This window comes from Arachis duranensis, chromosome 1, assembly GCF_000817695.3.
Source record: "Arachis duranensis cultivar V14167 chromosome 1, aradu.V14167.gnm2.J7QH, whole genome shotgun sequence".
NCBI classification, from domain to species: domain Eukaryota; kingdom Viridiplantae; phylum Streptophyta; class Magnoliopsida; order Fabales; family Fabaceae; genus Arachis; species Arachis duranensis.
Genome location: NC_029772.3, coordinates 71,534,566 through 71,550,880, shown reverse-complemented (window position 1 = coordinate 71,550,880; position 16,315 = coordinate 71,534,566). Strand labels below are relative to the sequence as shown.

The following is a 16,315-nucleotide window of genomic DNA, read 5'->3' as shown; positions in this document are numbered from 1 at the left end:
AATCCCAATTTATCACACCATGATCTCTTTGGGGTATTTTTGATTTCATACAAATACAAAGAGACCAACTTTGAGGATCACAATTTCGTCCACCAGCTTCGATACTTAAAACAAAAATACAAAATAATTATTATTTTAAGAAATTTATAAAATTATTATCAAAATCAAAGTTTAACTTAAAAAAATAAGTAATAATTATTTTATATATTTTAAAGTAAAATAATTATACACTGATACGGAATTTAAAATAAAATTAAAATATTTACATTAGAATACTATTTTTTCAAAGACTTCTCTATAAACAACATTGATAGTTGAATTTGCAGACATTCCTACGTGATTCATAAGTAAAACTTTTAAACCTCTCTTACTCTTAACTCTTGAAAGTGCCACATATAGTTGGCCATGTGTAAAAACTGGTTTGGGCAAGTACAATCCAATATGAGATAAAGTTTGTCCCTGGAACTTATTAATTGTCATGGCAAACGATACTATTATGGGAAACTGTCTTCGTTGGAATCTAACTGGGACGGTTTCATTTGTTGGTACCATATTCATTCTTGGAATCAAAGCAATATGACCAACATTGTTACCCGTTAAGACTTCACATTCTATGACATGATTTCCAAGCTTCCTAACTTGTAGCCTTGTACCATTACAAAGACCACTGGATTGGTCAATACTCCTCAGTAACATCACCGGAACACCAATCTTGAGTATTAATTTATGTGGAGGCAAACCAGAACAATTTATGCTATTCGGTAATTCAGAACCATAGAGATCTAGTTGACTCTCCATATTCCCTTCATCCATACAAATAGAATCCGAACTAAGATATAATTTTTTTCTCCAGAAATGATAGCCATCAGATGGTTGTTGACCTCTTCAACGATGTCTAGTGTGGGAGCCAGTATAGTTCTTGCTTTGAAAAAATCCTTTGAGGACATGTTTTCCAGAATATTTGGATAAGAAAAATGAACTAACTCATCAAATGCCTGGTCCGAAGAAGGAATAACAATATCTCCTGGAAGACATATCTCAGATTCACCATCCATATTGTCACCTATTAGACCATCACCAACTTTCAATAACCACTCACCAAATTGCTCTGTCTCATCTTGATCTGAAGCAGTCGTCCCGACAGAGAGTCTCATATTTTTTGTTAGTTTGAGCACCTGACAAAACTTTCAAAGGTAAGACGAATTCACGGTTGAATGAACGATATCTTGTCTCGATCCTCGTGGAATGATAGGAAGAATTTGTCTAAAGTCTCCACCTAGTACAACCACTTTTCCTCCAAAGGGCAAATCTTTGCTATATGTTGGAGAACACCTCATGATGTCACCCAAGCATTTAGCAAGCGCTTCATAGCAGTACCTATTAACCATTGGGGCCTCATCCCAAATTATAAGTTTGGCTCTCAACAGTAACATTGCTTGAGGGGAACCAGGTTTGATGTTACATACAGAATCCTCAGTTATATTCAGCGGTATTTTGAACCTTGAGTGTGCCGTTCTTCCATTGGGAAGAAGTAAAGATGCAATACCACTCGAAGCAACGTTTAACACTATATCACCCCTTGAGCAAATCTCAGCAGACATAAGGTTCCAGAGAAATGTTTTTCCAGTACCTCCATGACCATACACAAAGAAAAAACCCTCTTCATCACAATACACAGCTGTAACAATTTTATCGAATGCATATCTCTGCTCAGGTGTTGCGATAGCTAACATGTCTGAGGCATTTTTCTTTAAATCATCCCTGTTAAAGTTTAGCTCTTCCCTTATAACTCTTTCGGTTAACAAAGAATTATCAACTTCAGTTGCTAAAGGCATAGGAGGATAGTCTTTCAAGGTTTTACCATAGGAATGTAAGATCTTGTCTATATCCATTAAGCACAACTGTTTAATCTCATCATCTGACATTGTTAACTCTGCATATTATACGATACCATAAAAATTCAATCAAACTAAAAATGATCAATAAAAAGGAACTTTTATCATTGTGATTAATAGAATCTCACCGCTCATGTTCATCACGGCTCTCCGTCGATACAAAATATCATCTGAGAGTTCATGCCAACATATATCCCAAAAAAATATAAATAATAAAATAAAAGACAAAATATTCATGTTATTATTTTTTTTACATTAATTAATTTTATTTAATAATAGAAGGTATAATAGGTAAAAAATAATTAATTACTTTTTAAATTTTTAAAAATAACATTTAATATAAAGATAAATAAAAAAGAATACCGACAATTCATTTAAAATGAAAAGTATCATATTAACTCGGTTTATAAACCAACCAGAAGCCTTTTATTAGTATTTATTTCTTTTGGTGAATCATTAATACTAGAATTAATGTATTATTATTAAAGTACAATATATTATTAACACAATTAACGGATTAAAAGCTCCAACTCGTGAGCGTGTTGGTATCGGTAGCATTTTCAGCTTTGGTCTTCACCAATTAATGAACCCCCACCCCCCGGGGCCGGTTCACCGACCGCATGTGTGCGATAAGATAAGAGAACACAATCGATTGCCTAATTGTTTATTAGAAAGAGAAAAAGAAATTTAAAAAAAAAACTGTCATTGCACACGGACATACTACTATATTGTGGTCTTGGTGGTAGGGATAGAAAAAGGTCAGGCGGCCTGCCAGAGGTCTACAGTTTAATTTGTGTTTGGTCTAATCTATTATAAAATAGATACAGGTTCAGATTCTTTTAAAAGCCTTAATACATTAATAGACTAGGTCCAGACTTACTAATTAATTTTATAGGCCTGTTAGGCCTGTCTGGGCCTGTTAAAATATAATTAAATATATAAATAATTATTTATTATTAATAAAATTATGAGATATTTTAAATTTATATTTTTTTATAAATATTTTTGTATATTTTAAATACGTTAAAAATTTAAATTTTTTTATAAATATTAAGTATATGATATATTACATATAAATATTTTATTAAAAAATAATTTTTTTAAATAATATTTTTATTTTTGTAAAAAAAAAATTATCAGGCCTTTTAACAGGCTTCAGGCCAGGCCAGGCTGAATAACAGGCCAAGCCTAGTACTTTATAAATAGTCTATAACAGGTTGTAGGTCAGGTTCAGACCAATCAACTGTATGATAGGCCAGGCCTGTTAAAAGCAAAGTCTGGCCTGATCTGGCCTGTTTCCACCCCTACTTGGTGGGAACTAGTCATTAGAAATAGTTGTGGGAAATTCTAACTTCATAATTAGAAGAGAGTCAATAATTAACAACTATATAAAATAGGATTTAGTTAAAGGACACATTATTAAATTTATTTAATAAATATACAATAAATATATTAAAAATTAAACTTTGAATCTTTTTAAAAACGATTTTTAGTTGGTAATTTTATATGTGCTTTGAGGAGATATTAGTTAAAGAGAAACGTTAGAAAATTATCCCAATTTATTATTATTGGTTATTAGTTAATTATTAATATTTAAGAGTATGGAATAAAATATGTTGTTCGATTATTAGACTAAAAAAATTAAGTTGATAGTTAAATAATAACCAAAAACAATAAATTCTAATGTTCCGTTAGCATTTCTATTAGTTAAATTAAAAAAACTAATGAAACTTTTAGTTATAGTTCTAAAAATTGAACCGACCTCTCTTTCTCTCTGAACTTTGAAGAATCCTAGCACTCAAACCTTTTTGGAAGTTCGAATGCAGCCTGCAGCTACCGTCCCTCTTCAAAGTCATCATCGAACTCTTCTCCTCTGGGACAGACCGTGGGTGCCGCGTCACGTATGGAAGCTCTATTTGGTAGTTCGGCTTTCCTCAATTCATTCCTTCTGTCGTCGTGTGTGGAAGTTTTGTTCGGCGATTCGGCCTTCTTCGATTCATTCTTCTTGTCGTCACTGTCATAGGAAGGTTTCCTCTCCTCTCATCCTAACTCTATCTTTCTATCTTTGCCGGCAGTTCCTACTCCTCTCTTACCGTCACTTTCCTTGTCCCCTCTGTGTCGGTAAGCACTGTTGCCTGAAATTATTTTTACTTGTTTTGTAATTTATACTTTTGTTAATAATATTGAGTTGCTAATTTTCAGAATTTGTTAATACTTTTGTTAATAATATTGGGTTCTCATCATTTGTGGTGGTTCTCAACGTTCCCCTTCTCATCCGAGCTCTTTATCTTCAATTTATTTTTGCTTGTTTAATTCTGAGTTGCTGAGTTAGGTTTAATTGTGAGTTGTTAGGTTTAATTTTGAGTTGTTGAGTTAATAATAATGATTTTGTTGATGTTTACTTATTCTGAGTTGCTGATTTTCTAAAATGATATTATTGTTGATTATGAAAAATGAATGATGTTGTTGTTGATTTTCTTATGGTTAAAGTTTTTGGTTGTATGTTGAACATTATATTTATCATTTACGTACGATTTGATCTACTTTAGTTATAAACTTTGATATTTGAAGTTGTTTATGAACTTTTATTGATAAATTATGGATAATTTATTAGGTAAAATTGTGAAATTTTAAGTTTATTAGGTTGGAAATGTTTGAATTAAATATTTAAAATTATATATTAAATTTTTAATAATTTTAATTAATATTCAATTAAACCAGTTGAATTCCGGTTAAATTTTGATTAGACCATTGAACTAGTGAATCAGTCACTTTATCAGTTTATTGATCGATCCAGCTTTCACAACTTTACTTTTTTTTTTAATCAAAGTTATTGGATATTTTATTGCAAAAAAGAGTAAGCAATACATCTGTCCATGAGGCCAGAATACAAGCATAGTAGAAAGGTGGGATATTCCTAATTGAAACTAGAATTAGACAAAAAGCTTAGAGAGAGAAAATATAAAATAGAGAAGTAAATTAAGAAGATTGGGAATGGTGTCTCTGATTCTTGAGGAATTCATGAACGAAGTACAAGGTTTGGGATAGAATTTCTCCAATTGGCTTACGCTATCCTTTAAACACCCAAAGATTTAGATCAATCCATACTCCCAAAAGAATATTAGCTACTCTAGCTAAGTTATTCTTAAAGTTCAGTTGTTTCAACATAGTTTTCACAAGTTATATCTACCATTGTCAAGGTTGAAACTATGGGTTGTTGGGGATCAACCTGTTTAAAGATGAGTCATCCCAGACACATATTATTTGAGAGCAAAAAACTGTTGCATGAAGTGCTAATTCTGAAGCAGTAACACAATGGGGGCACTGTTTATCCATATGAAAAAGGTGTTCATGGAGTTTCTCTTTCACTACCAGCCCATTATGAAGTAGTTTCCAAATAGAAACATGAATTTTAAATTAGCACCTTAAATCCCAAATAGATTTTCAGATTCTTTTTTCCTTAAATCTTTTTGGGAGAAGGACAATTAGGGGGGTGGAAGAAGTGATATGCTGTGGAGTATCTCGATTTGACAGTGTATTGTTCCGAATTATTTAGAGTCTAGGGGAGGGAGTCTTCTACTTCATCTATTAGAGTTTGGCCGATTTGAATTGCAATTTCTGAGCTAAAATGTTCTTGAATTAATTGCAGGTTTCAATTCTCAGATGTATCTAGAAGTTGTTTCACCCAAAGGAGATCAAGGTTTCTAGCTTCATTAGGAGAGAGTCTGAAAGGGGGTTCAAACCCAATCATGGGCCATCTCTGAGCTTCATAGATCCCTGTTTCAACACTCGCCATTTAACACCTTTTTCCAGCACCTTCCTTCTTTCCAGGAGGATTCTCTAGGCCCAAGATGGTCTATTTTCTGCTTGAGCGTTTAAGAACGAGGTAAGCCTGAAGTATTTATTTTTTTTATATCTTATAGAAGAGCGAATATGGTTTGGTTAGTAGTCGCCAGCCTTGTTTATCTAGCATTTCTAGGTTGAAGGCCTTTAGTAGATCTTTGAAATGTATGCCTCCTTTATCTTTTGGTCTGCTCAAAGTATCCCAACCAATCCAATGCAACTTTCATTCATTTGTCTTTGACCCCACCAGAAGTTTATCATCATTTTCTGCAATTCATCAATTAGAGATTCTAAAATCTTAAAGTAACTTAGTGTGTAGATTGGAATGGTTGTCCCTACAACTTTTATCAATACTTCTTTCCCACTAGCCAACAAAAAAGAATGTTTTCAGTGATTCAGGTTTTTTGCAACTTTGTCATTGACATAAGTAAAGATCTCTGTCTTTGATCTCGTGACTGTAGAAAACTGCAGATTCATTAAGGTTTATCCTCTGCCCACTGAGATCATCATAAATTTGTATAGTATTTATTAAGTTTGTACGATTGAATTGGTTTGCTTTATAGAAAAGAAGCGAGTCATTTGCAAATAGTAAATGATTAATAGACGGGCATCACTGTTCAACTAAAGTTCCTGAAATAGGCTATTCTGTTCTCCTTTGTGGAGAAGAAAAGAAAGACCTTCTGCACATAGTAGAAATAGACAAGGGGAGAGGGGATCTCCTTGATGAAGCCCTACAGATGGTTTAAAATAACCAGTAGGAGTACTATCCATAACAACAGAATAAGAGATAGTAGACACACATTCTTTCATCCGATTAATCCATTTATCAGAAAAACCCAACTTTCTCATAACAAACCACACAAAATTTTATTCCACTCTATCATAGGATTTACTCTTGTCAATCTTTAAAGCTAAATCATAATCACCATAGCTTTTAGATTTAAGAAAGTGCATGCATTCATGAGCTACCATAATGTTATCACTAATACATCATCCTTGGATAAAAGCATTCTGATTGTTACTAATGATTCTATTCATCAAAGACTAGAGTCTGTGTACTAAGATTTTTAGAAATAATTTTATAGAAAATCGTACTAAAAAATATGATGGATCTAATGAGTCATAAACATAGAATTTAGGATCTTAAGAATGAGATAAATTTGAGTATGATTAAAACTTTTGAAAATTTTGTTACCTCTAAAAAAGCTTTAATTTTCACTGCTTTGCACACCTTTGACTTGATAACAACCCAATAGAATTGAAAAAATTTGGTTGTAAAGCCATCTTCTCCCAAGGCAACTTCTGGATTAATGGAAAAAACTTTTCTGATTTCTTCATATGTTACCGGATTGGTCAGATTGTGGTTAGTTTCAACTGATACTTTTTTCCGTAAATCACCTAGCACATTAGAGGGTCTTAATTATCCCTTGCTGAAAACAACTTTTGAAAGTACTTCTGAGCCCTCGTCCCTATGGATTTTGGTGTGATACACCATAGGCCATTCTCGTCTTCTAACCTCCATATCTTATTCTTTCTATTTCTAATATGATTATTGGAATGAAAAAATCTAGTGTTTTGATCCCCACAATGCAAGCACTTTTCTGTAGATTTTTTCTTTTAGAACCTCTCGTCTTTAAGATAGTCTTCGAATAACTTATCCTCAATTTGTAAAATTTCAGACTTCTCAACTAGCTCCGGATGCTCCTTCAAAATTGTGAGCCTATTCTCTAATCTCATCATCAATTTCTTACTGTTACTCATACCTGAAGATTGCCACTTCACCAGTTCTTATCTGCATAATTTCAGTTTTTGAAACAGCTAGTACATATGGTGCACGAAATTGTGATCTCAATGGTGCCAACAACTTGGTATGCACAATTATAATCTCAACTCTTTTTCACAACTTTGCACAACTAATCAGCAAGTGCACTGGGTCGTCCAAGTAATAAATCTTACGTGAGTAAGGGTCGATCCTACGGAGATTATCGGCTTGAAGCAAGCTATGGTCATCTTGTAAATCTCAGTCAGGCGAATTCAAATGGTTATGGAGTTTTGATAATTAAAAGATAAGTAAATATAGAATAAAGATAGAGATACTTATGTAATTCATTGGTGAGAATTTCAGATAAGCGTATGGAGATGCGTTGTTCCTTCTACATCTCTACTTTCCTACTGCCTTCATCCAATCCTTCATACTCCTTTCTATGGCAAGCTGTATGTTGGGTGTCACTGTTGTCAATGGCTACTTCCCGTCCTCTTAGTGAAAATGGTCCTCTACAGTTTCTGTACGGCTAATCAACTGTCAGATTTTTCGTCTCGGATGAAAAATACCATGCACAGATATCATATGGCTAATCAGCTGTTAGTTCTCGATCATGTAGGAATAGGATTTACTATCCTTTTGTGTCTGTCACTAAGCCCTACAGTCGTGAGTTTGAAGCTCGTCACAGTCATCCCATCCCAGATCCTACTCGGAATACCACAGACAAGGTTTAGACTTTCCGGATTTCAAGAATGCTGCCAATTGATTCTAGGTTATACCACGAAGATTCTAATCTCAGATTCAGATGCCCCATTTTCAGAGGGGAGTCGATGTGAATCGTTGATTAGAAACCCAAGAGATATACATTCAAGCTTGTCTTCATGTAGAACGGAAGTGGTTGTCAATCACGCATTCATAAGTGAGAATGGTCATGAGTGTCACATAATCATCACATTCATCATGCTCTTGTGTGCGAATGAATATCTTAGAATAAGAATAAGCATCAATTGAATAGAAGAACAATATTACTTTGCATTAATACTCGAGGAACAGCAGAGCTCCACACCTTAATCTATGGTGTGTAGAAACTCCACCGTTGAAAAAACATAAGTGAAAATAGGGTAGGCATGGCCGAATGGCCAGCCTCCAAAAACATGAACAATGGTACAAAGATGTTCCAAAAGCTCCCTAATACAATAGTAAAAAGTTCTATTTATACTAAACTGTTACTAGGGTTTATAGAAATAAGTAAATGATGCAGATTTCTCTTTCGGGCCCACTTGTGTGTGTTTGGGCTGAGCATTGAAGCTTTCACGTGTAGAGGCCTTCTTTGGAGTTAAACGCCAGTTTGTAACTTGTTTCTGGCATTTGACTCTGGCTTGCAACTTGTTTCTGGCGTTTAACGCCAGAATAGGGCAGAAAGCTGGCGTTGAACGCCAGTTTGCGTCGTCTAAACTCGAACAAAGTATGTACTATTATATATTTCTGGAAAGCCCTGGATGTCTACTTTCCAATGCAATTAAGAGCACGCTATTTGGGTTTTGGTAGCTCCAAAAATTTCATTTCGAGTGCAGGGAGGTCAGAATCCAACAGCATCAGCAGTCCTTTTTCAGCCTCTGAATCAGATTTTTGCTCAGGTCCCTCAATTTCAGCCAGAAAATTCCTGAAATCACAGAAAAACACACAAACTCATAGTAAAGTTCAGAAATATGAATTTTGCTTAAAAACAAATAAAAATATACTAAAAAGTAGCTAGATCCTACTAAAAATTATCTAAAAACAATGCCAAAAAGCATATAAATTATCCGCTCATCAACATAGAAAATCCTTCTATATGAGTTGGCCAAGTGTCTTTAATTATTTTATCAACCATCTCTTTTTCACACAACCTTTCTTGGAATTTGAATCTCCTCGTACTTTTCACTATTTCTGAATTAGTGATCAATATAAGGGGCCTATAATATGATTTCAAGTCTTCCAAATGAGCAATGGCCACCAGATATTCTTCTATTAGTTTTTCAAAAATTAAAGCACGGTCTAACCGTTCTCTTGATGGCCCTTTATTGACAACTACAATTCCACCAAGTGAATTTTTCACCTGTGAAACCCATATCCATTAGACCACTTCTATTAATAAATTTCTGAAAACTCTGAATAGATTGTGGAAATTTCTCCCTGTCACCCTCTTTTTCATCTTCTTCCAATATTGCATTGAAATCCCCATAACTACAAATCTATCTTCTATTTGATTGAGTATGTTAAGCAGTTCATCATATTGATTCTCCCGGATCTAATCTATACTGCTTAGGTGGACTCCTAAGACTTGCCAAATGATCTGTCTTTCTTGGTCACCTACTGAAACCCATATAAAGAAATCCTTCATCATCTAAATCTCCAATTTCACCCCCTTTCTCCATGCAACAACCAACCATATCGCCATTCTATTCGAATTAACACACTAACGCTTTTTGTATCCACACTTTTCCATCTACATCTTCACGAATGAGGATTGATATTTTGTCTCACATAGAAACATCACCTCAGGAGAATAGGATTTTTGGATCCCTTGAATGTTGTGAATTGCTAGGGGTTTTTCCAAACTCCGGCGATTCCACATCATCATCTTCATATCGCTGTAGGTGCCTGATTTGGGTAGGCACCTTCCTCCCTTTCATCAACAACTTCAATTTCATTACTCATCATCTCACCTTCTTGTCATTCCTCCATCTCCTCCTGCCTTATTTTAGCACCAACATTTTTACTATTCTCCCTAATAGTGTTCTTCCTTCAGCGTAGGTATCTTGTTGTTGCCTCTATTTTTTGTTTAATACTGTCAATTTAAAAACCTCCTATTAAATGCATGTGTTCCATATTCCACCATATTATTGATTTTCAACAGTAGAGACTTATCCTGCTGAGGGCTTACTTCTTTTCGTTGCTGAGTAGGAGAGGTATGAATCCTATAATTCTTTGTTATGACTAGTTGAAAGAAGCTTTTAATGAGGCTAAATGGTGTGGGATTTCAATTTGCTTGCTCTGTTTCAGACTCCCACCTACCCTTGGTAGGGTTGCGGTTCTCCTTTAGCTCCTCCAATCTCTTCCCTATTAAATTAGCCTTCAGATTTGGCTTCCACCTTTCCTCCTTATTTTCTTGATCCTCCAAAAGTTCTAGTAATTTATTGTAGTTTCTTTTTTCGTGGCCCAAAAAATCATAGAAGCAAAAATAAATTCCTTGGACTTTTATATTTTAGAAGAATTACCAAAACTGTTCCATCAGGGCTATCTATTTTAATTGATTGTTTCAAGGTATTTGTTACATTCATATTAACTTGAACCTTCAACAAATGATCATCTCTAGGTTTCACTGCAAACAAATCCACCTCCAACACTTTCCTTAGTCGTGAACCCACATTCTTTGCCGCTTCTTTTGTTTATAGAATTTAGGGAGCCTATAACTGAATCCACATTGGAATGTTTGAGTAATCTTATTTAGCATTATTCATTTTAAAATTCTATCTCCTTAGATGAATGGTGAACTATTTAAATAGCCAAGGAGATCTCCATTCCACTCAGACTACATCTGATTCCTATGAAAGAAGAAGTGAAAAGTATTATCTCCATGGGATTTAATCTTGAGTCCCTCTGGGTGATTCCAAATAGCCCCGAAGGCTGGCTCTATCGTCCCTGAACTGAAACTTTTGTCTGCCATAATTCTTTCCACTAGGCTGCAGTGACATTCCTCCATACCAGATCTGATGTCTTCATCTTCCAAGAAAATTATTTCTTCTCCTGGGTCTTTAGTATGATTCTGATCTCTCATTCTCACCCTCTCAATTATTGACATTGTGAAGACACTCAATTGAAAACACTCAGACTCTCACGGGTTAATTCTCACTTTTTGATTATCACCAAAAAACACTCAATGCTCACTTTATGTTAACTTTTACGCACACAAACCCTACTAGGCACACAAATTCTGAAGGGCACAATTATTACCTAACAAAAAATCTCTATTATTGACTAATAAATTAGTGCGTATATTCGCAACCTTGCTTTTAGTGGTTGAATTGATATTGTTTTAGTTATTTTTTAAAATAAAATAAATGTTAATTCTACTTTTGAAAAATTAAGACTGCTTGATATCAGATTTACAAAATAGAGAGACAACTAGACAAAAGTCAAAGCACAATGTTTTCTACAAAATTTTTTAATGAATTATCAAACAATCTGGCAAGTGGCAATTCTAAATTCTCGTAGGGCTGTCAAACAGGCTAGTCCGGCCCATTTAAGCCTGTGGATTAAATGGGTTGGACCGTTTAAGCCCGCTTTATTTGCGGGCCATAATTTTTCAGTCCAGATCGTTTATGGTAAGTCCGATGGGTTAAACGGACCAATCTATTTATTGTTTTATTTTATTTTTTGAAAAAATATTTTGACAAAAAATATCATTTTTAGGTCAAAAACCTTAAACAAATAGTATTTTTTAGTTGATGGGTCAGATTTTCAGGTTGGATTGGGAGAAATATCGGCTAAAAGTGCTACTCTTTTTTTAAAAAATGTAAAAAAATTAAATGGATCACCCGTTTATTCCGTGGGCTAGTCCGTTTAACCTGTCATTTTTTCAGTTAATCAGGCTCAGTTCGTTTAACTCGAAATTTAAACGGGCTTAATTTTAGAGGTAAAGCTCGTCTATTTAAATGGAAACGGATTGGTCTGATGAATTTGACCCATTTTAAAGGCCTTAACTTCCCAAAGCATGCAACAACTTATATTATATAATTAAATATTGTAAAATAAATAAATAAGAAAGAGAAAATAAATATAAAATAAAGAGATGTAAATAAATAAATTTAGTATTAATGTTCACCACAATTAATATCTCAATATAATAGAAATATTTCATATATATATATATATATATATTACTAATATATGTAGTAACGTATATATAAAAGAGAGAAAGAAGAGTGTTTATATATTATCATAGCATGTAAAGAAAGAGAAGAGTACTTTGTTATTGTTGTATGTCTCATCAGAGGTTTAAGTCTCTATTTATATACATACATAAGGTTACTTTTTCAAACTCTATTAAATGTATTCTTTCTTGAGAATACTGAACCGCCCATCATAAATGAGCATCAACCTAATTATCCTTATCACAACACTTCCCCTTGGATGTCTATTTAGGAATATGCCTCATTAAAACCTTACTAAATAAAAATCCAATGGAAAAAACTTTAGTGAAAAAAAAAGAGTACAATATCTTTTGATGGGGACTACCTCATTAAAAACCTTGTAAAAAAAACCCAATAGAAAAAAACTTGACCAAGAAAAAAATACAGTCTCCCCTTTTGTCGACATCATTTAATATCTCGAAATTGACTCATCCCAATCTGATGTACCAATTTTTCAAAGGGAAATTTTGGAAGTGACTTTGTAAATAAGTCTGCCAAATTATCGGTTGAATGGATCTGTTGGACATAAATTATTCCTTGATTTTGAAGATCATGAGTGAAGAAGAATTTGGGAGAAATATGCTTTGTTCTATCACCTTTGATGTATCCACCCTTAAGTTGAGCAATGTATCCTGTATTATCTTTAAACAGGACAGTTGGAGCTATCTTATGATCAATCAGTCCACATGATTACAGAATATATTGGATCAAACTCATGAGCCAAAAACACTCACGACTTGCTTCATGTATCGCTAGTATTTCAGCATGATTAAAGGATGTTGCTGCAATCGTCTGTTTTGTGGACCTCCATGATATAACTGTACCACCATATCTAAACAGGTATCCTGTTTGAGATTTCTCTTTGTGTGGATCAGACAAGTATTCAACATCTGCATAGCCAACTAATTGTGACTTGGATTCATATGGATAAAACAAACCCATATCAACCGTTCCATGGAAATATCGAAAAGTTTGTTTGATTCCATTCCAATGTCCTCTGGTTGGAGAGGAACTATACCTTGCTAGTAAATTCCTGCAAATGATATGTCAAGTCGTGTATTATTAGCAAGATACATTAGTGCTCCAATAGCACTAAGATATGGTGCTTCAGGACTAAGAATATATTCATTTTCTTCTTTAGGATGGAATTAATCTTTTTCCACATCCAAAGGCCTTACGATCATTGGGGTACTTAATGGATGTGACTTATCCATATAAAATCTCTTCAAGATCTTTTCTGTGTATGTTGTTTGATGAATAAATATCCTATTTTTTGTATGCTCGATCTGCAGGCCGAGACAAAATTTAGTCTTTCCAAGATCTTTCATCTTAAACTCTTCTTTTAGAGCTTTTATAATTGTTGGAATCTCTTCAGGAGTTCTAATAATATTTAAATTATCAACATACACAGCAATTATAATAAATCCAAATGTAGATTTCTTTATAAAAATACATGGGCGGATATCATCATTCTTAAATTCATTTTTGGCTAAATACTTAGTAAGCCGATTATATCACATTTGTCCAGATTGCTTTAGATCATATAAAGATCTTTGCAATTCGACTGAGTATAACCCCTGTGAATATTCATTGGATGATTTATATATCATTAATCCTTCAGGAACTTTAATATAGATTTCATGATCTAATGATCCATATAAGTAGGTTGTTACCACATCTATTTAATGCATATGTAGTTTATGGTATACAGACAAACTGACTAAATAATGCAATGTTATTGCATCCGCTACAGGGGAATATGTTTTTTCATAATCTATACCGAACCTTTGTGAAAAACCTTGTGCCACAAGTCAAGCTTTGTAGTGTATAACTTTATTTTTCTCATTTCATTTTCTCACAAATATCCATTTGTATCCAACAAGTTTTACATTTTCTGGTGTACGAACTATAGGTCCAAAGACTTAACGTTTGCAAGTGAATCTAACTCAGCCTTCAAAGCTTCTTTTCAGTTTGGCCAATCATTCATTTGTCAACATTTTTCGACTATTCTTGACTCAAGATCCTTACTTTCATGCATGATATTTAATGCACATTATATACAAATATTTCATTGACAATTATCTTATTTTGGTCCCATTTTTTTTCTGTAAAGACATAATTTATCAAGATCTCATCATTTTCATAATTTTTAGTATTTTTAGGTACCTGAATGTCTTCTGGCGTCAAAATTATATTAGAATTTTGGATAACTGTAGGTGTCTTTATTATGTCTTTATCTTTTTCAACAGGAATAGTATTTACCTCTTTTCTTTTTCGAAAATTTTTGTCTTTGGAACCGACAGGCCTACCACGCTTCTGACGTAAATTTTTATTTCGGTGGCCATTTGTCTGACTGCATCAATTCGAATTAGAGCATTTTCAGCTGGTATATATGATTTAGTGATCCTTTTCGTATTAGAAAATATATCAAATAATTCATTTGCTATTCTTTGTAAATATATAATCTTTTAAACTTCTAGTGCACATTGTTCTGATCGAGGATCTAAATGCATCAAGAATGATGAATTTCAATTAAGTTCCTTTTCAGGAAGTTTATTCTCTCCCTCTAATGTTAAAAATTTTGATTCATGAAAATGACAATATGCAAATCGAGCTTTAAACACATCTATTATTTGTATCTCGAGATACCTCACTATAGAGGGAGAATTATATCCAACATATATCTTCAATTTTCTTTGGAGTCCCATTTTGGTGCGAGAAGGTGGTAAAATGGGAACATATATCACACCTGAATATTCTTAAATGGAAAATATTTGGCTACTGGCCAAAAGTTAATTGCATAGGAGAGAACTGATGGTAACTTATTGGTCTCAAACGAATAAGTGCTACGGCATGTAAAATAGCATGTCTCCAAACTGAGGTTGGAAGATCTGTTCTCATAAGTAAGGATCTAACAATTAACTGGAAGCATTTAATAAGTGATTCCGCTAACCTATTTTGTGTGTGAACATGAATTACTAGATGTTCATCACTTATTCTGTTAGCCATACAATAAGCATCAAAGGCTTGAGAAGTAAATTTACCAGTATTATCGAGACAAATTGCTTTGATTAAATTTTCTGGGAACTGTGCTTTTAATTGAATAATTTGAACAAGTAATCTCGCAATCGCTAGGTTGCGAGAAGACAACAAACACACATGTGACAATCTCAAAGATACGTCTATTAAGACCATAAAATATCTAAAAGATCCACATGGTGGATGAATAGGTCCACATATATCGCCTTGAATCCTTTCTAGGAATTTAGGGGACTCAAATCCAATCTTTATTGGTGATGATGGCCTTAAAATTAGGTTCCTTGAGAACATGCAACATAACAAAATTCACTAGATTTAAGAATCTTCTTGTTCTTTTGTGAACGTCCATGGGAGTTTTCAATAATTCTCCGCATCATGGTTGTTCTTGGATGACCCAATCGATCATGCCAAATTATAAATTCATTTGGGATAGTAAACTTCTGACTTACAATGGCATGTGATTCAATTGCACTAATTTTAGTATAATATAACCTAGATGAGAGTGAGGGTAACTTTTCTAATATAATCTTTTTATTTGAATCATGAGTTGTGATATATAAGTACTCATGATTTTTCTCATTCATTGTTTCAATATGATATCTATTTCGGCGATATCTTTAAAACTCAATAAGTTCCTTAGAGACTTAGTAGGCAATAATACATTATTTATTATGAATTTTGTTCCTTTGAAAAACAAAATTATAGCTCTTCTGGAGCCTTCTATCACATTGCTTGAGCCAATAATAGTATTAACATATTCTTCTTTTGGTACAAGATGTGTAAAATATATATTACTTTTGAGAATGGTATGCGAACTTGCA

The 16,315-nt window shown here is 33.5% G+C and overlaps 2 protein-coding genes across 2 annotated transcripts; both read right to left on the bottom strand.

Moving 5' to 3' along the window:
* Nucleotides 1–267: 267 nt before the first annotated feature.
* Nucleotides 268–813, bottom strand: LOC107493548 (uncharacterized). The gene has a single exon (XM_016114636.3). It carries the CDS (start codon nucleotides 811–813, stop codon nucleotides 268–270), a length of 546 nt encoding a protein of 181 aa, XP_015970122.3.
* A 374-nt stretch (nucleotides 814–1,187) lies between these two features.
* Nucleotides 1,188–1,925, bottom strand: LOC107493553 (uncharacterized). Its single transcript, XM_016114640.1, has one exon. The coding sequence runs from the start codon at nucleotides 1,923–1,925 to the stop codon at nucleotides 1,188–1,190; it is 738 nt and encodes a 245-aa protein (XP_015970126.1).
* Nucleotides 1,926–16,315: the final 14,390 nt, after the last annotated feature.